Genomic DNA, 17,152 nt, shown 5'->3' on the forward strand with positions numbered 1-17,152 from the left:
TTAAATCAACACCGTACTTAAATTGCGATATACCTTCAATATTCGGTATGTTGTTTATATTTTTTCGAAATTTTGATATACCGAAATAACGGTATAATTTTTCGTATAACAAAATTTTTTATACGAAATAAAATATTGATAAAAAAATTACAAATTAAAATAATAAAATTCAATTATACCAGACGACTCTCTTATAATTCATATATTTAAAAAAAAATCAAACTTTCAAAATATAAAAATCTTTTAGTCCAAATTGACACAATTAATAAAAAAACACTTAAAAATTGAAAATAATAAAAAAACTCACAATAAAGGATTGTACTTGAGACTTGAGAGACTAACGCTTGGCTTTTTCGTCTTATACGACGTCGTTTATGTCCTGGCTATATAGATCGCAAATCGCTGAAACCATCACTCTCTAATCGCAAAAAATGGAGTTTTTAGATGAAGATGCAAGGCCAAAACTCCACTTACAATCAAGAACAATCTCTTCTTCAGGATCCGAAAATCAATCTATAAACTTTCGAAGACCCATTGTTCTAATCTCATTCACAATCTCTTCTCTCCTCTTCGCAATCACGTTTTTCCTAATCAAATCCGAACCCTACACATCAATCGCGATCTGGGTTGCTCTCTCCATCCTAATCGGCCCTCTAGCTCCATCCTCCGTCACCTGTGGAGACATTCGTGTCGGCGTCGGAAAAATCCTAGACCCAATTCATCTGAGCGATGAATCCGATCGCGAAGATTCGAAGAAGAGATTTCCAAATCGTAGATCTAGGGTTCGTAAGGTAGATGATTTAGTAATCGATTCAGTTCCACCTGTAACGAATCGTTTGGAAAAAGTAATTGAGAAGAAGAGCGATAATACTAAATCAACTATGAATGGAGGGGAGAGCGAATGGACTCAAAGCGATTTTGAAATTCTGAAGAAGCAATTGGCGAAGAATCCGGTGGGTATGCCTAGACGATGGGAGATAATATCTAGTGCGTTTTTAGGAAGGCATTCGGTTGAATCTGTTGTGAAAATTGCGAAATCTATGGGGGAAAAGAAGATTAATGATGGGGATTCGTTTGCGAAGTTTCTTAAGGATAGGAAGCCTGATGATAAGAGGGTTGATGAAGCTGCTGAAGATTTGGAGGTGGAGGTGGAGAATGGTGATGTGAATTGGAGTGGTGGAGATGATTTAGCTTTGCTTAATGCTATGAAAGCTTTTCCGAAGGAGGTTTCGATGAGATGGGAGAAGATTGCTGCTGCTGTTCCGGGGAAGACGAAAGGTGATTGTATGAAGAGAATTACTGAATTGAAGAAGGGTTTTAGAAGTTCGAAGAATTCGAATGAATGAATGAATGAATGAAGATTGGTTGATTGTCTTCATTAGAGGTATAACTTATTTTCAGATATTTTTGTTAGAATACTTATGAAGGATCATTTGAATAACACTGCAATTTGTTGAGTCTTTGTTTATTGGATTGAATTTATGGATCTTACCCATATAAGTTAATGGAAACTTCTCTGAAACTTGATTTTAGCTTCAAGAAGATAAAACCAGATGGATTGCACTAATAGATGCAAACTATTGGCATTTATACTAAATAGATTTGAAAATTGCGTGTTTGTTCACTTAGATCTTGTTGAATTTTGGATATACGTTTAGGATATGAAGAAATTGAAACCGGGAATTGGTAGGTTAACTTCTTACAATATTTGAATTGTATGTGCAATCAAACAACCAAACAATATCTGTATTTGTGATCGCGATGATATGAAATTTACTTGAACTTTCATGACATTCTTACTTATTTCGGGTCTATAAGTGGATTTCTTTAAACAAATAAATTTTTGAATGAAAACAATGTCGCAACACACATTTTTTACCAAGTTTTGTTCAATTGTGAAACTTACAAATTGGTAAGAATTCGTAAAACAGTTCAGATCAAGGTTTGTTATAAATTATCCTGATTACAAATTTAACCTAACATTCAAAACATAAACCAGACAAAATCAAATGTCAAAATGGCTAGCTCATGCAAAATTGAGGTTATGAAGAAATTGAAACTGTGAAAGGTAGGTAAACTTTTAACGATATTTGTCTGAACGCTGCGATATGAAGTTCACTATTTTACTTGTGAACTTTTATAATTCTTCCTTATTTCTGGTCTATAAGTGGAATTTTTAACTGAAAACTTTTCAACTAAATAGTGAATTTCATATCACTCAAGTTGCAACATATTTTTTATTTAAGTTTGTTTACATGGTAAAATGTGTTTCATTGATCCATTACAACAAAATGATAAAATCCCATAAGAAAAAACAGTTTAGAAACTTACACAATTTGTTACAAATTCTCCTTACTCAAACAAGACAAAATCAAAGGTCAAAATGACTAGCTAATAACTAAATTGAGCTAAACAAGATATGAAATCATGACAAAACAAAATGAAAAAGGTGGTCAATTCGGAGTCTCGGATCCACAACGAGGCAATTCGGACTCCCGGATTCAAAGTGAGGCATTGTCAGAGACACCAACATCTCAGATTCACATTGAGGTATTACTCTAACAACAAATTAATTCCCAAAATTTACGACATTATTGAAATTACTCTAACAATGCATTAATTTTGAAAATACCGGGAATCCTCTACCAACAACTCAAAGGAAATACTACTTATAAAACCTCGGGAATCCTCCTCTACCAACAACTCAAAGGAAATACTACTTATAAAACCTCGGGAATCCTCCTCTACCTACAACTCAAAGGAAATACTACTTCTAAAATCTCGAGAATCCTCTAACAACACCTCAGTAACTCCGAATACCTCGTATAACAAAAATCACAGAACATTCCAGATATGGACAAGGGCAATGTATGATAGTCCACTCACAAATTCACAATACCTTTTGCACTTTGTTAAGCAAGTTCATTAAGATATTTAAAGTTAAAATTAAGTTAACGACTCAATTGAAATAACTGATATAGATTGAAGGACTTATTCAATCTTCTTGCACAGTAATTTTCAAAGAACTCATTTTTTTTCACCAATTCAATTTTGCCCTAACTCTCCATCGCATCTTATCCCACAAGAATCATCCAAATCGTCTCCTTGATATAATCGATTTCAACACTTAGTTTCTGGTAAGTTCTCTGTTCTTCGCTGTCCCAATTTCTCTTCAAACAGCTTGGATTTCTGTTCATTTTCCCCCATCTCAGTTACTATCAGCTATGGGGATTCTATCTTGGTGGTCAGGAACCAATAAGGAAGCTTCTTCCTCATCCAAACAAACCCAGAAGTCTGATTCAAAGGTCGATGAACCGGCCCAAGTGCCTGGCATGAACGGAGCCATGGAGGTCCTGCGTTCTCCTTCAATTGATCCTGCTGATGTTACCGTTTTCGAATTCGGATCAACCTCTGCTTCGACTGATAAGGTTACGCTTGCTGGGTTTTGTCCCGTTACTGATGAACTTGATCCTTGTCGCTGGGAGATTTTGCCGGCTAAAGGTGAAGAGGCTCCTCAGTTCAGAATTGTCTTTTGAGATTACAAATTGTAGACAAAACCCTGTTTTGCAAATCATTATCTTGATATCTTCTACTGTTTTGCATCATTCAAGAACATGACTTGTTTCAGATTATTAACTGTTTTCCTAATTTCTTTGGCTGTCTGTTCTTTTTGTGTTTTGATCTTTAAATGTGTTTTAGAGTTCTCTGGCTTGATGAGTTTAGATAAATATATGGGCTCAAGTTTACTGCTTGTATTATGTTCATTTAATTCGATATTACCATACTTTGGTTCTCACATTCGGTTAGGGTTGTTGACGCTATTTTTCTGGATCTCAAACTTGATTCGTCTCAATTCAGTTTGCTAGGGTTGTTGACACGATTTTCCTAAATCTCAAGCTTGATTCGTCTCAATTTGTCCGGTTCAGTTGGTTTTCGGTGAGGTTTGCTTAAAGATTTCTGTATACAACTTATTTGAAATTCGGTCATAATCATTCATTCCTAAATCTCAAACTTATTCGTCTTAATTCAGTTTGGTCGGTTAAGTTAGTTTTCGGTGGTGAGATTTGCTGAAAGACTTCTGTATACAACTTATTTGAAATTGGGTCATAATCATTCATTCTTAAATCTCAAACTTATTCGTCTCAACTCTCAATTCAATTTGGCCGGTTCAGTTAGTTTTCGGTGGTGAGGTTTGCTTAAAGACTTCTGTATTCAACTGATTTGAAATTGGGTCATAATCATTCACTCCTAAATCTCAAACTTGATTTGTCTTAGTTCAGTTTGCTAGGTGTCAAGGTTGTTGACACAATTTTCCTAAATCTCAAACTTGATTCGTCTCAATTTGGCCCACTCAGTTGGTTTTCGGTGAGGTTTGCTCAAAGACTTATGTGTACAACTTATTTGAAATTGGATCATAATCATTCATTCATAAATCTCAAACTTGATTCGTCTCAATTCAATTTGGCAGGTTCAGTTAGTTTTCGGCGAGGTTTGTTTAAAGACTTCTGGATACAACTTATTTGAAATTGAGTCATAACTCATAATCATTCATTCTTAAATCCCAAACTTGATTAGTCTCAATTCAGTTTGGCCGGTTTAGTTAGTTTGCGGTGAGGTTTGCTTAAAGACTTAAGTATACAACTTATTTGAAATCAGGACTCAATCATTCACTAGTTTTATTTCAGTCACAGAAATTTAAGAACTTTTAATTTTGCTATCAAGCTTTATAGTTCATTCAATAATCCAATATAACAAATTGAAGAAACAATAATCATGAAACATTGTAAAGATGAGAAACCATCTATAATAATAGTAAGTTGATAAATACAAAAAGAGTAAGAAGTATAGATTGTTATTGTTAGTTGTTGTTCCATTAATGGCCAAATCCAAGGAATCGATCAACAATTTGGGCGACGGATTTAGCTAGGTCGTCTGCCTCCTCCTGTCTACTCGCCTCCGCATAAACTCTAACAACGTCCTCAGTCCCCGATGGTCGTATAAAGCATCTCCCGTTAGGGTATTTCGCTGCATCAATAAAATCATCCACGAAATAAAAGTTCAAAGTTCAAGATTTCAGCAAGAAAAACTAAAATAATCAAGAACAGTGGACAATTCCTCACTTACCAACTTCAGTATTTATAGCATCTTGAATGCCCGATGGCTCAACAGCCACAGTTTCCGCATTTGCAGTGACAATTGCAGTTCTATCAACAACTTTAACCTTTTCAACAGAAGAAAACAAGGCAATTAGCATTTTTCCATATAAAAAAATCCAATATTGTGTTGCCAATCAACCTTAAGCTGTCGACTTGGCAAATCTTGATAAAGTTCATTCCATCGATGAATCGACCAACCCATGTGCAATAAAATGGCCTCCACAAGTAACAATCCACTCAAAGCATCTCCAACCGCCTGATTAATAAGTTTACTCACTGCCAAAAGCCGAAGGACTGCTTTCTGCTGTTCCGATCCTGAAACAAACTTAGACCTATAGCATAAACCAAAACAATCACAAAAAAACGCATTAAAAAACAACTTACCTCTAGACCTAACAGGAAACCCTCTATTTCTTTTCTCCAACCATTCCACAGTAGCATCTGAGAACAATACAGTTCCGTGACCATTCGCCTCGAAGTAAATTCCGATATCAAACTCATCAGCTTTCTCGTGCAGATATTTTACCCCGGTTGGAGTCAATACAACTTCTAGACCTAAAAATTTCAGATAGGCAGTAGAAGCCCCGTTTGCATAAGCGGTTTGCACGACACCGAGCCTGATTTGATCCTCCTCGTCATCATCTTCGTAGATTATTTTTAGTTGGTCCAAGATAAACAAAGCGAACAAAGACAACATTTTATCGCCATCAACGAGAATAATTTTGTTTTCCGTTTTTGGCTCAATATAGAAATAGACTAGCCGGTCTGCATCTCCATCTAAACTTGCACATCTGAAACACTAAAATGCATCAAGCTTTATTTACCATATGAGAAGATCCACAAATAGACCCTCAAACTTTTTTTTTGAAAACAACAAACCTCGTCCCAACATCAGCCATGTCAAATCCTTGTGGAGTAACCTTCTCCTTTTGAACATAATCAGCACCAACTTCTTCATTGAGAACACCTCCTTCTTTTCCGGTGTTGCGAATTTCAACATCAAAACCGTTGATCATCTTCACCAGAGATTCGAGTTTATCTCCACCAACACCATTCGCACCATCTATAATCAATTTATCATTCGTTTTACTCTTTGCACCTTCCGTGGGTATAAGATCTATCAGTGACCTGAAAGAGGTTGAGATTTCATGAAAGTAATCAAGTTCAGAAGCTTTATTGCCCATATTTCGAGCACGAACCATCCAATGCAATTGAGGAGTAGTCAATATGCCCATGTCAACAGCAATGGCTCCAACAACTGATTTGATTCCCTTCAAAATAACAAAGAAATTCTTCAGAAATCCCTTGAAATAACTCTCCATCATCAATACAAAAAGGTATTTTTCTCTTCAAATTTGGATTATTTAAAAAAAAACTACATCAAATATGTTGTTACTGACTCGGTGAAATATGATAACGTAAAGAGAACCATATTATTTCTCAAGATGGACAGGTTTATTTGTAAAAGCATTGACTGTAATCTGTTGGTATTATGACACAACTGAAGCAAAATCAATTGAACTTGTTCAAGAATCATTGAAACATCTAAATGTTCCGTGTATTAACATCTCATATGCATTAAATTTAACCTCCTATCTATGAAATTGATGATACAATCTTTTGGGAGGCAAAAGAAGATCAATTTCTTCTCTTATTGTTCAAATTATCTTTTTGCCCACTCGTGAACTTTGTATTTTGGTAAGGCAATACAAGATTTCAAGGGATATTCTTATTTCAAATATCCCAATTCTCGTGTATTTCTGCATGTAATACCCTTTTCCCGTATACATAAATATGTACATGTTAGAAAGAAAGAAAAAACCTACTTGCATTGTAGCCTGCAAAAGTCGTGCACCGCTAGGCCTTGTATCTCTAGCCAATAGAATCTCGGCTGAGCATTCTCCTTCGTTGAGTAAAATATTTTCCTTCTTCATAAATTCATCTAACAACTGCTTCCACAAACAATAAAGATTCACCCATAAACTGATATTAATAAAAGGGGTCCATGATTATCAACATGCAATTACAAAACAGAATCATTTGTAAATAAAAACAAGATTAAACCAGTTAAGCATTTCAACAAACACCTTAACTACACAATTATATCGAACCTGAACAAGATGTTGAGGATCAGGTGAATTTGCTAAAGAATCAGCAAATGGTTCCCAATCCTGAGACAACATTCCCCCACTTGGATCTGCGATCTTGACACCATTATCAGATACCTTATTATGTGAAGCAGTTATCATCAATCCAATCACAGATTTTGTTTTCAAAGATCTCAAAGCTGCTAAAATCCCCATCCTAAACATAGTAGACTCCAGCAACGAAGCGTCTTCTCTGAAACCCGAAGTTCCATATGAAAGCTTCGTCCCTTTTCAGATCAAACACAAAAGCAGCAACCAGCTCAATAATCGAACATTTCTTACGATTCATTAAGATCCAAACTTTAAAGAGAGTATTGGTGTAGTAGCTAACCTGGCGGCGGGAGAAAAGAGGCGGAGGCATCGAGAAGTATTGATCGCTGCTTATCGTTCATCTTTTCAATTGGAGAGCCGGCTCCTACCGTCGCTGCAAGCTTCAAAATTTACTTCGCCGGGAATCTTGCCGGCGTATATCGAAATCGAGGTGAAGAAGAAACGATGAAAGTCGTCGCCGGAGATGAAAATGAAAAACCTCTGTAATGGGGGATTACTGTATTTTCTATTCGGGAAGAAGAAGATAGTTAGGTGTTTGTTACTTTATTCTATATTAGCAATTTAGCCATTAGACTAGTTGTATGTGCAAATTTGTTTATAAACTTATATTTTCACACTACTAATGATGGTCGACAATTTCCTAATGACGCGAAAATACTACCTGAACCGAACACGAAAAATCAAGTTAGAGTGATGTATTTTTGGGTCGAGTTGAAATCATGTTTACTTATTTAACCTGATTAATAAACAAGTCAAAATCAACCTCACCAGAGTGCCATGGTAGAAAAGATCGACATTCGACCTAAGAGGTCGAAAGGTCACAGATTTGATTCACACCGGAATCGCTTTGAATAGAAGTGGAGAGTCATGTAGCCATTATATTTCTTCTTAATTAAAAATAAACATGTCAAAATCGGTTCGACCTTAAATAACTCAAAATAGATCCGTCAACAGGGACAACACAATTAAAATAAACACAAACTCTTAAGTCATATATTAACACAATTAAAATAAATATCAACTACTAATTATTCACAAAACGTTCACACCATTCACCAAAATCAGTCTCACCAAAATTATCACAAACATCATCAGTGTCTAGAACTAAAAATCAGTAATTTATCCGCATTGAACTAGAATAGGTAAACTCAATGGAAATCAAAAAAACGGGGAATGTGAAACTAAGAGAGTAATAAGTGAGAAAGAAAAAAAATGAATTTAAAAAAAAATAAAATAAGATAAACCCTCTGGGTTAACTCGGACTGCCGAATTTTCAGTACAGCCAGTGGATTGGCCGGATATAACTGGGTCGATTGCATTTTCAATTTTTCATAACCTAACCCGGTTTGATGACCGGTTCCCAGTCCGGATTTCAAAACTATACCTTAAATAACTCAAAAAAGATTTGTCAATCCATTTATAATTTTTTTTTTAAAGTTTTGTGTTTGTCTTTTCTTCTTCGTTAGTTACTCATGTTTTAGGTTTTTTTTTGTAAACCAATTTATAATTTAGTTTCATTTTTGTTTTGTGTTGATCGATAATAGAGACGTGATTTTAATTATATCGAATTAAATCTACAGATTGTGTTCAAGTTGAGTCGAATCAATTGAGTCGGGTGAATTTCAAATAAACTAAGTTATGCTCATTTTAGAGATTTCTAACCTATCATATTTAGTATTGCTAAGCCATTAACCGTGCACCCGAACCTGCTTTACCCAAACATTAATAGTTACCTGAATTTTGAACCCTACTATTTATGCTTGAATAAATGATAAGAAAAGAGGGTTTGTATCTGAATCTTCCCCCCATCCATCTATGGCTTTTACTTCTAGAAAGCACAAGAAACCCATTTCATCTTCTTCTTCATGGAGCAAATTCCTAACGGAGCCACCGCCGGACTTCTTCCCGTCAAAGTCTGAACTTCTGAGGCTCGCAGCGGTTATTACCATCGCAACCACGGTGCTGATAACCTGTAACTTCATCAGTAACATTCTCAATCGCCAACCGAAGCCGTTCTGTGATAACATCGCAGATTCCGATACCATTTCTCACGGTTAGAGTTTTCTCAGATCTTACCTGTATACTGACATATGATGATAATCGTATGCTTTATATTGATAAAATCTTATTACAGTAGAATCGTGTGATCCTTGTCCAACAAATGGAGAATGTAAAGAAGGAAAATTGGAATGTCTTAATGGTTATAGAAGAAATGGGAGGATATGTATAGAAGATGGAGATCTAAGTCAAACAACTAGAAAGTTTGTGAGTAAGATCATCATCATCTGTTCTAATTTAAAACTTCTGGATTATGACATGATTTTCTTATCTGCAGTCAGAATTACTTGAAAGACATGTATGTGGATCTTATGCACAGAATTTGTGTGAAGGAACTGGGGAGATTTGGGTATGTCTCTTTTGCAAATCATCCTTATTCCTTCACTCAATTCAATTCAATTCTTTATTAGCTAAGATTTTCTCACATTTCAGTTTCAGAAGGATGAATTACTCAATAATTTAGACGATTCAATCGTTGTAGATAGCCAAACAAGTACTTTCGCGAAACAAAGGGCGTTCGAGACTATTGCTAGTACATTTGAGACGAGGACAAGTGTTCATGGGTATATTATATATATGTATATGTATATGTATACATTTGTTTATGAATCATTCATTTGTCTTGCATTTATGAATATTTTTGATTCGATGTAGGACCCGAGAGTTGAAATGCCCTGACTTATTAGTTGAACAGTACAAACCGATTTCATGTCATATTCGGAACTGGTTCATTGAGCATGCTCCCATATTGATGCTACTAGCTACATTGGTAATTGGTGTTTATCTTTTTTAAGAAGCATAACTTTCTTTCACAAATCAGAGCTTTGTTGACGATAATTGAGATGTTTACAGTTAGTTGGAAGCATGGTTTTGTTGCTAAAAGTTCGAAGGAAATATTATCAATCCACGAGAGCTGAACAGCTCTACAACCAGGTGAATATCCCTGTTCTTTTTGGTTGTTTTTAGATATATTGATTATACCCATAAGAAAGGGGGGAAATTTTGTTAGGTTTGTGAGATACTTGAAGAGAAAGCTGTCACTTCCAGAGGTTTAAATGGAAACGAAGAACCTTGGGTAGTTGCATCGCGGTTAAGAGATCATCTTTTGTTGCCTAAAGAGAGGAAGGATGGATTGTTGTGGAAAAAGGTTTATAAATGTTTTTTTTTGGGTAATTGGATGAGAATGTCTTTTTGATGCGATAATTGTTTGATAGGTTGTCGAATTGATTCAAGAAGATTCTCGTTTGGATCAATATCCGAAACTAGTAAAGGGTGATTCCAAAGAAGTGTGGGAATGGCAAGGTATGATTAATTGATTATTTGATCTGGTAATGCAATAAATTACTAACATATTTTTGTAATATTTATCAGTTGAAGGAACTTTGAGAAGTTCTGGAAAGAAGAACAAGGTTGAAGAAAGCAAGTTGAGATCTAGTGAAATCTTGAGCACCCCATCTAACCAGCAGAACTGGAGATTGAAGAAACCCGTGTTCTCTTGAACAGTTAAATTTCAATTTTAGCGCCTGAAAACCGTTAGTTGTCTGATGGAAATATTGTATATTGACTATCGAGTTTATTTGCCTCATTTAGGTTGGATATTATTCGACTTGAAGGCGTAGAATTTGACTTGAAGGCGTAGAATTTGTGAACCGTAGTTTGTTTGGTAACAAAATGTTATGGTTTTTAAAATCTAGCGATGACTTTTAAAATACACTAGGATAATATTTCATGTAAATTCTTACGATTTTAGCTTCCTTTGGGAACAAAATGATATGGTTTTAAAATAGCAATGACCAATTAAAATTTTATGTTTCTATATGACTATAATATAACGAGTATAAGTACAATTTTATTTTGTTAAAATGTTGTGAACATGATATTTTGTGCTCAATGCCTTCGTAAATGTGAATGTGATTATATTTACAAAATTCAAATAAGTTATTATTTATTTCAAATGACTTGTCTATAATAAAAAATATATATTTATATCTTATTAACATTTAAAACGATATATATTATATATATATATATATATTTTTAGAAAAAAGCTCACTTAGACGTATGTACTTGTACAAGCTCACTTAAACGTATGTACTTGTACAACTAGCTCACTTAGACGTATGTACTAATAAAAGGTTATTTAAACATATGTACTATAAAAAATTAGTTATTTAGTTTCTTTTAGTAACCATGGTTAATCTTTATTTTTAAATTTATATATTTATTAATTAAATATTAATATATTTTCTCTTTCCTTCTTTTTCATTAATTAAACTAGATAATTTATTTTATTCTTAAATTTTTTATTATTTTAATATTAATTTCTCTTTTATATTTCATCTTCTTTTTTTTATTAGTTTTTATTTTTCATATTTCTTAAATTCTCGTTTTTTTAAAAAAATTTAACAACTTATTTATGAATTTTATGTTTTATTGTAATATTTTTTGCAGAGTTTTTTCTTATTTAATTTAATATAATAAAAATGAAAAAGGTTTTTTCTTATTTAGTTTAATATAAATAAAAATGAAATTAATAATTTTTTATTTAATTTTTATTCACGACTTATATTAGTTGTAAATGAATTGTTTTGTCTAATATTTGATTATTACTCTTTTGGTGTTTGATGAATGAGTTTTTATTATTATTTAATTTTTAATTATTAATTAATTTATTTTTGTGTTAAAGGATTTTTATTGTTGAAAGTTATTAATTAATTTATTTTTGTGTTAAAGGATTTTTATTGTTGAAAGAATTTTCATTGTTATATTCAATTATTGGGATCAAATAATTTTAAAATAATTAATAATTAATGTGAATATAAAAAATTATATATATAAAAAAGAAGAAGAAATATATAGTTAAAATAATTAACGATGAATGCTCATATATATATATATATAAAGTAAAATTAAAATAATCAATCATAAATGCTCATATAAAAATAATAAAAAATTATAAAAAAGATAAAAATAGAGAGTTCATTTATTAGTAATAAATAAAATAATAAATGAAAAGGAAAGAGAGAGAAAATATATTAATATTTAATTAATAAATATATAAATTTAAAAATAAAAGTTAACCATGGTTATTAAAAGAGGCTAAATGAACCAATTTTTAATAGTACGTACGTTTAAATGACCTTTTATTAGTACATACGTTTAAGTGAACTAGTTGTACAAGTACATACGTCTAAGTGAGTTTTTTTTCCTATATTTTATTTATATATATATATATATATATATATATATATATATATATATATATATAATTATATCAATTTCAACATTTCTATAGTTTTAACTTTTAGCTGTAAATTATAATGTCCTACATTTTTCGATGTGAATTATCCGAAATTATTGAATACAATTGTCCAGTCGAAACAGTAAATATACACAATTTTTTGGTTTGATTGAATATGGGGCGATGATGATGAGGGTATTTGTGTTTTTACGAATGGTTGACAACATCACATATTTATTTATCTTTCATATTTTAAGCACTAAAAGTTTAATAATAATAATAATAATAATAAATTGGTAAAATATTTGTCATATTTATTTTATTATTTTATATATTTAAAAATATTAAAATTAAAGTCAAAAGGTGAAAAAAATCAATTTCAAATAAACCCTTTAGGTTTTAAAATTAAAATAAAATTGTAATCTTGTGTGGCTGAAATCAAGAAAATTGGTTGCAGCGCATGTCAGAACCATTAGCACTGGATTTTCATCCAGCGCCCAAGAAGAGGTCGCATAGCTAGAGCAACGCGCACTCGGGCCACAACGAAACGGCTAACGCCCCGTTAGCTAGAACGTTAACGGAACGCTGGAAAACGCTCAAAACAACGTTGTTTTGAGCGCCACATTTGTCTTCATCGCGACACCGAGCAGATAAGCTCTGAAGATCCATGTTGGTTTTGGATTTTTGAAACTCGATCATTGGTCGATAGTTTTGACTGATTCAAAGCCCAGAATGATCACCCTACGATGGTGACCATTCTCCTTACAAGAATAGGCTTCGTCTTCGTCTATTCCAACGACTCCAAGCCAAAAATAGTACAAATTCATTAATGGTTTTTGACTGATTCAGCCCACTTAGCTTCTCCAACCGACTTATGAGTAGTATAAATACCACCCTCAAGTCATTCTGAAGCTAAGGAACTAACGCACAATCCTTAAATCGAAGAAAATTAAAATCCGCTATTAAAGCTTCAAAATTTCGGATTTTTAAAATTTTCTATTTAAGGCCTCAAAGTTTGGATCTTTGCATCTATAAAACTTCCTTCCATAAGGATCAATGAGTGTTCTTTAATCCTTGGTGATGTTCCAATCAACTTGTAATTCATATTTACATTTTGAATTTGAAATTTTTATATTTCAAATTGCATAAACTTGTATGCTTGTTGTTTATGATATTTTATGGTTGAGAATTCATCCCTAGATGATTTATAAACTATCTAGATAGGATAGAACCGATCAATCGATCTAAATAACAAAAACTCAAATTTGAATTTCAAAACTCAAAAAAACGGGTTTGTTGTTATTGGGTTAATTCGATCGAATCACAGCCCAAAAAGCTTTCCAACTGATTGTAAACATGTTGGACAACTATTTGGATCAAGTTTGATCAATCCCGATCATTTTGATCAAAATCAAAAATTTTAAAAGTAAATGAAAATTTTGAGTTCTTGATTTGGTCAAAACGAACGTTCGGTGTTCTTATTTTGGTATCAATTATGTATATGTAATATAAAAAAGCTATTGGATAACTTTTTACACTTCAAAATAACCTTAAAATTAAAAACCCGATTTTTTATTATAAACTGTTTTGAACAAATTGATCATCATCTAAGTTGATTATACCCTGAGATGATGATTTCTATGAGCTTTTTGAAGCTATCAAGCTCTTGGATCAAATAATCAGAGCTAAAAAAATGAAATTTAAAAATTGGATTCTTGTGTTCTTGAGGACTAAGGCTTGTTATCCGGATCGAGACCAAGGATCGAGAAAAATAAGATAGGACCGAGACCTAAGACCGGTGTTCTTAAGTTAGGACGAGACCTGTGACTGGTGTTCTTAAGCTAAAACCGAGAAATTTGATCGAGGATTCTCACCCACGATCGAGAGATCCAAACATGGGACCGAGACACCAAGGACCTAAGACCGAGAGGTTTGAGTCCGGGACCGAGAATCTCTAGACACAGGACCGAGATGTCTAACCTTAGGACTGAGCATCTCAAGTTTAGGACCGAGAGCTCCCGAACCCAGGAGGAACTTAGCCCAAAGTTAACCCCGGATCGAGAGGTTGATACACCTTGACCAAGAAACTTAGCCCCACACTAGTTTAGGACTGATAGGTTTTTACACCTAGACCGGTAAGATCAGCTATAAGGATCGAGAGTCCTTTACACCTCGATCGAGAGCCTTCGGTACTCAGACCGAGAGCTCTTGATCCCAGACCGAGGGTCTTTAGACCCCAATTGATAAAATCGGACCCAAGCCTTAGGACTCCGGTCCTAAGGCATGTTTCGTTCCACTTTTAAAAATCCAAAATTATTTTTATAATTTTAGGACTCCAAATCATTTTCTAAAAATTCAAAAAAATAGAAAATGAATTTTAAATATTTTGGGATATTTTCATAAAAATATTTCAACAAAGGCTCGTTTGGTGTTTATTTCTAAACCCCTAATGCCTTTTAAAATTGACTGATATTCTTATGTAAAAGATACCAACATTTAAATATTGTTGTTTCAATATTTTAATATTAAAACCTAGAAACATGACTATGACCAAAAAAACAATTGGTTAAAACTCAAACGTTATACAACCGATTTTCAAAAATCAACTTTATAAGTATAGACCATTTTAAAACTGGTACGGAGAACATAGCGCAAAAACTATTTTCTCGACTATCACCAAATTTCAAACCAAACAAAACTCTAGTGCAAAATACGTTGGTACACCACACTTTTTTATTGATTTTTCTAAAATTAATTGGCGACTTTATCTTTAAATAAATATTTTTTTCTTAAATTAATTATATTTAATTAATTTAAATATGATTTCATAAAAAATCAAATCGTCATTTGATTATAGAAAATTTTCAGATTATTAAAATTTAAATAAAATTAATTACTTTACATAATTGATTTTAAAAACTGTCATGTCATGTCATGTACTATCAAAATCTTTTTAAAATGACATTTTATTTTAAAAAAATGTCGTAAACCTAAGTTAAAATCATCGAACATCGAGCCACTCTAAGCCCGCATGCCAGGTTGAAAGCATCGAGTATCGAGGCATTTTAGGCTTGCATGCCATGTCTCGACGTATACACGTTGGGATTCCCAAGGATCATACATATTTTATAATAATTTTAAATTTAATAAAATTAAAATTTAAAAACATAATATAAATCGGGTGGATGGGAGATGCTACTTCAGTTCGAATTGGTTTTGAGGGACATTTTTTTTTTTTAATATAGTATTGAATGAGTTTATGAACTTGTTGTATTAAATTCTTGAATTATAGCTAAATATGAACTCTTTTTATCTTGAAGTTCTATTATAAAACCTAGTCTAATAACTTATCGCAAATATTACACAAAAACAAGTGGTTTAGTAAGAGTTTGCAGAAACAAGTGAATTGAAATAAATAAAAAGCATTATAATTTTCAAAATCAAACTAAACAAAATAGTAGAAAAAGAATATTAAAATAGAGACATAATAGAATGACTCAAATATCATTTCATTGTTATCCATTGTTATACCCGTTTTTTTTAGAAACTTATTAAAAAAAATGAATTATAAATAAATAGGTATTATTAACTTTAAGAATATGAATAATAATTCTTTTAAAAATGTATTTATTATTCAAGATTAAATTATACGAGGATCTTATACAAAATAATTATTTTCAATGATGAATCCATATTTATGGTAGGCAGGTGGTGATGGCGACAATTGACAAATGATATTTTTGGACACAAGTTAGATTGTTTATTTGTAAATTTATATTAAATATACCATCTAAAAACTTGATTAAATATTAAATATTAAATATTAAATATTAAATATTAAAAATTAAAAATTAAAAATTAAAAATTAAAAATTAAAAATTAAAAATTAAAAATTAAAAATTAAAAATTAAAAGCAGAATGATATTAAATATTAAAGTAGAATGATCCCTAATTTTGTCTATTGAATTTTGATGAATTTTGAATTTAAGAGTAAAGAAAATAATAACTAATTTGAGAGGAGGAATCAAAATCGAGAGTTTACGTAAAATCGTTGTCTAGTTGTAAACTCGTAAAATCGTTGTCTAGTTGTAAACTCGTAAAATCTAGAGTTTACGTAAAATTGTAAGAGTTTAATTTAAAAAAATAATAGTTATATATTATTATTATTATTTATATATATAATTAAGTATTTAATACTTAGATAATTTTAAAAATTTATATATTTAAATATAAAATTAATTAAAAAATAATAATAAGTAAATAACACTATAAAAAAATTATAGTTACAAAATTAATTATATTAATTTATTTATTTGAATAAATAATAACTTTATTTTTAATTTTTAAATATAAAATTATTTTTTAAATGTAAAATCGTATTGAAACGTAAAATCGAAATTATTTATAAACTCGTAAAATTGTAAAATTTTATTATTATAAATTTAAAATCGTAAGAGTTTACTTATTTAAGAGTTTACTTAAAATCAGACTCGTTAACT

General features: G+C 31.8%; 4 protein-coding genes across 5 annotated transcripts; 3 read left to right on the plus strand and 1 right to left on the minus strand.

Annotated features, from left to right (window-relative positions):
* Nucleotides 1-417: 417 nt before the first annotated feature.
* LOC124941924 (transcription factor MAMYB) lies at nucleotides 418-1,527 on the plus strand. Its single transcript, XM_047482306.1, has one exon. It carries the CDS (start codon nucleotides 432-434, stop codon nucleotides 1,344-1,346), a length of 915 nt encoding a protein of 304 aa, XP_047338262.1. The 5' UTR covers nucleotides 418-431; the 3' UTR covers nucleotides 1,347-1,527.
* A 1,473-nt stretch (nucleotides 1,528-3,000) lies between these two features.
* Nucleotides 3,001-3,751, plus strand: LOC124942538. Its single transcript, XM_047483065.1, has 2 exons — nucleotides 3,001-3,137; nucleotides 3,213-3,751. Exon 2 carries the CDS (start codon nucleotides 3,225-3,227, stop codon nucleotides 3,534-3,536), a length of 312 nt encoding a protein of 103 aa, XP_047339021.1. The 5' UTR covers nucleotides 3,001-3,137; nucleotides 3,213-3,224; the 3' UTR covers nucleotides 3,537-3,751.
* A 1,005-nt stretch (nucleotides 3,752-4,756) lies between these two features.
* LOC124942179 (phosphoacetylglucosamine mutase) lies at nucleotides 4,757-7,855 on the minus strand. The gene is made up of 8 exons (XM_047482637.1): nucleotides 7,635-7,855; nucleotides 7,268-7,530; nucleotides 6,983-7,105; nucleotides 6,036-6,427; nucleotides 5,541-5,947; nucleotides 5,296-5,471; nucleotides 5,125-5,221; nucleotides 4,757-5,025 (listed from the first exon to the last, which is right to left on the minus strand). Exons 1-8 carry the CDS (start codon nucleotides 7,693-7,695, stop codon nucleotides 4,874-4,876), a joined length of 1,671 nt encoding a protein of 556 aa, XP_047338593.1. The 5' UTR covers nucleotides 7,696-7,855; the 3' UTR covers nucleotides 4,757-4,873.
* Nucleotides 7,856-9,120: 1,265 nt separating this feature from the next.
* LOC124942053 lies at nucleotides 9,121-11,013 on the plus strand. Of its 2 annotated transcripts, none has more exons than XM_047482461.1 (9): nucleotides 9,121-9,407; nucleotides 9,489-9,619; nucleotides 9,690-9,761; nucleotides 9,845-9,975; nucleotides 10,067-10,181; nucleotides 10,265-10,345; nucleotides 10,422-10,559; nucleotides 10,627-10,714; nucleotides 10,784-11,013. In XM_047482461.1, the coding sequence occupies exons 1-9, from the start codon at nucleotides 9,170-9,172 to the stop codon at nucleotides 10,909-10,911; spliced, it is 1,122 nt and encodes a 373-aa protein (XP_047338417.1). In that variant the 5' UTR covers nucleotides 9,121-9,169; the 3' UTR covers nucleotides 10,912-11,013. The 2 variants fall into 2 exon arrangements, with proteins under 2 accessions (XP_047338417.1, XP_047338418.1); XM_047482462.1 differs by having other exon boundaries at nucleotides 9,492-9,619.
* The last annotated feature ends 6,139 nt before the right edge of the window (nucleotides 11,014-17,152 follow it).

This window comes from Impatiens glandulifera, chromosome 6, assembly GCF_907164915.1.
Source record: "Impatiens glandulifera chromosome 6, dImpGla2.1, whole genome shotgun sequence".
NCBI lineage: Eukaryota > Viridiplantae > Streptophyta > Magnoliopsida > Ericales > Balsaminaceae > Impatiens > Impatiens glandulifera.

What these genes read in the sequence shown, in the direction of transcription:
- LOC124942179 (XM_047482637.1), bottom strand. Translation starts at nt 7,695, where the DNA reads ATGAACGATAAGCAGCGATCAATACTTCTCGATGCCTCCGCCTCTTTT. An exon ending in ATCCTCAACATCTTGTTCAG is followed by an intron (nt 7,106 to 7,267) that starts GTTCGATATAAT and finishes TTGTGGAAGCAG; the next exon opens with TTGTTAGATGAATTTATGAA. An exon ending in ATGGCTGATGTTGGGACGAG is followed by an intron (nt 5,948 to 6,035) that starts GTTTGTTGTTTT and finishes TTAGTGTTTCAG; the next exon opens with ATGTGCAAGTTTAGATGGAG.
- LOC124941924 (XM_047482306.1), top strand. Translation starts at nt 432, where the DNA reads ATGGAGTTTTTAGATGAAGATGCAAGGCCAAAACTCCACTTACAATCA.
- LOC124942053 (XM_047482461.1), top strand. Translation starts at nt 9,170, where the DNA reads ATGGCTTTTACTTCTAGAAAGCACAAGAAACCCATTTCATCTTCTTCT. An exon ending in CTGAACAGCTCTACAACCAG is followed by an intron (nt 10,346 to 10,421) that starts GTGAATATCCCT and finishes AAATTTTGTTAG; the next exon opens with GTTTGTGAGATACTTGAAGA. An exon ending in AGAAGTGTGGGAATGGCAAG is followed by an intron (nt 10,715 to 10,783) that starts GTATGATTAATT and finishes AATATTTATCAG; the next exon opens with TTGAAGGAACTTTGAGAAGT.
- LOC124942538 (XM_047483065.1), top strand. Translation starts at nt 3,225, where the DNA reads ATGGGGATTCTATCTTGGTGGTCAGGAACCAATAAGGAAGCTTCTTCC.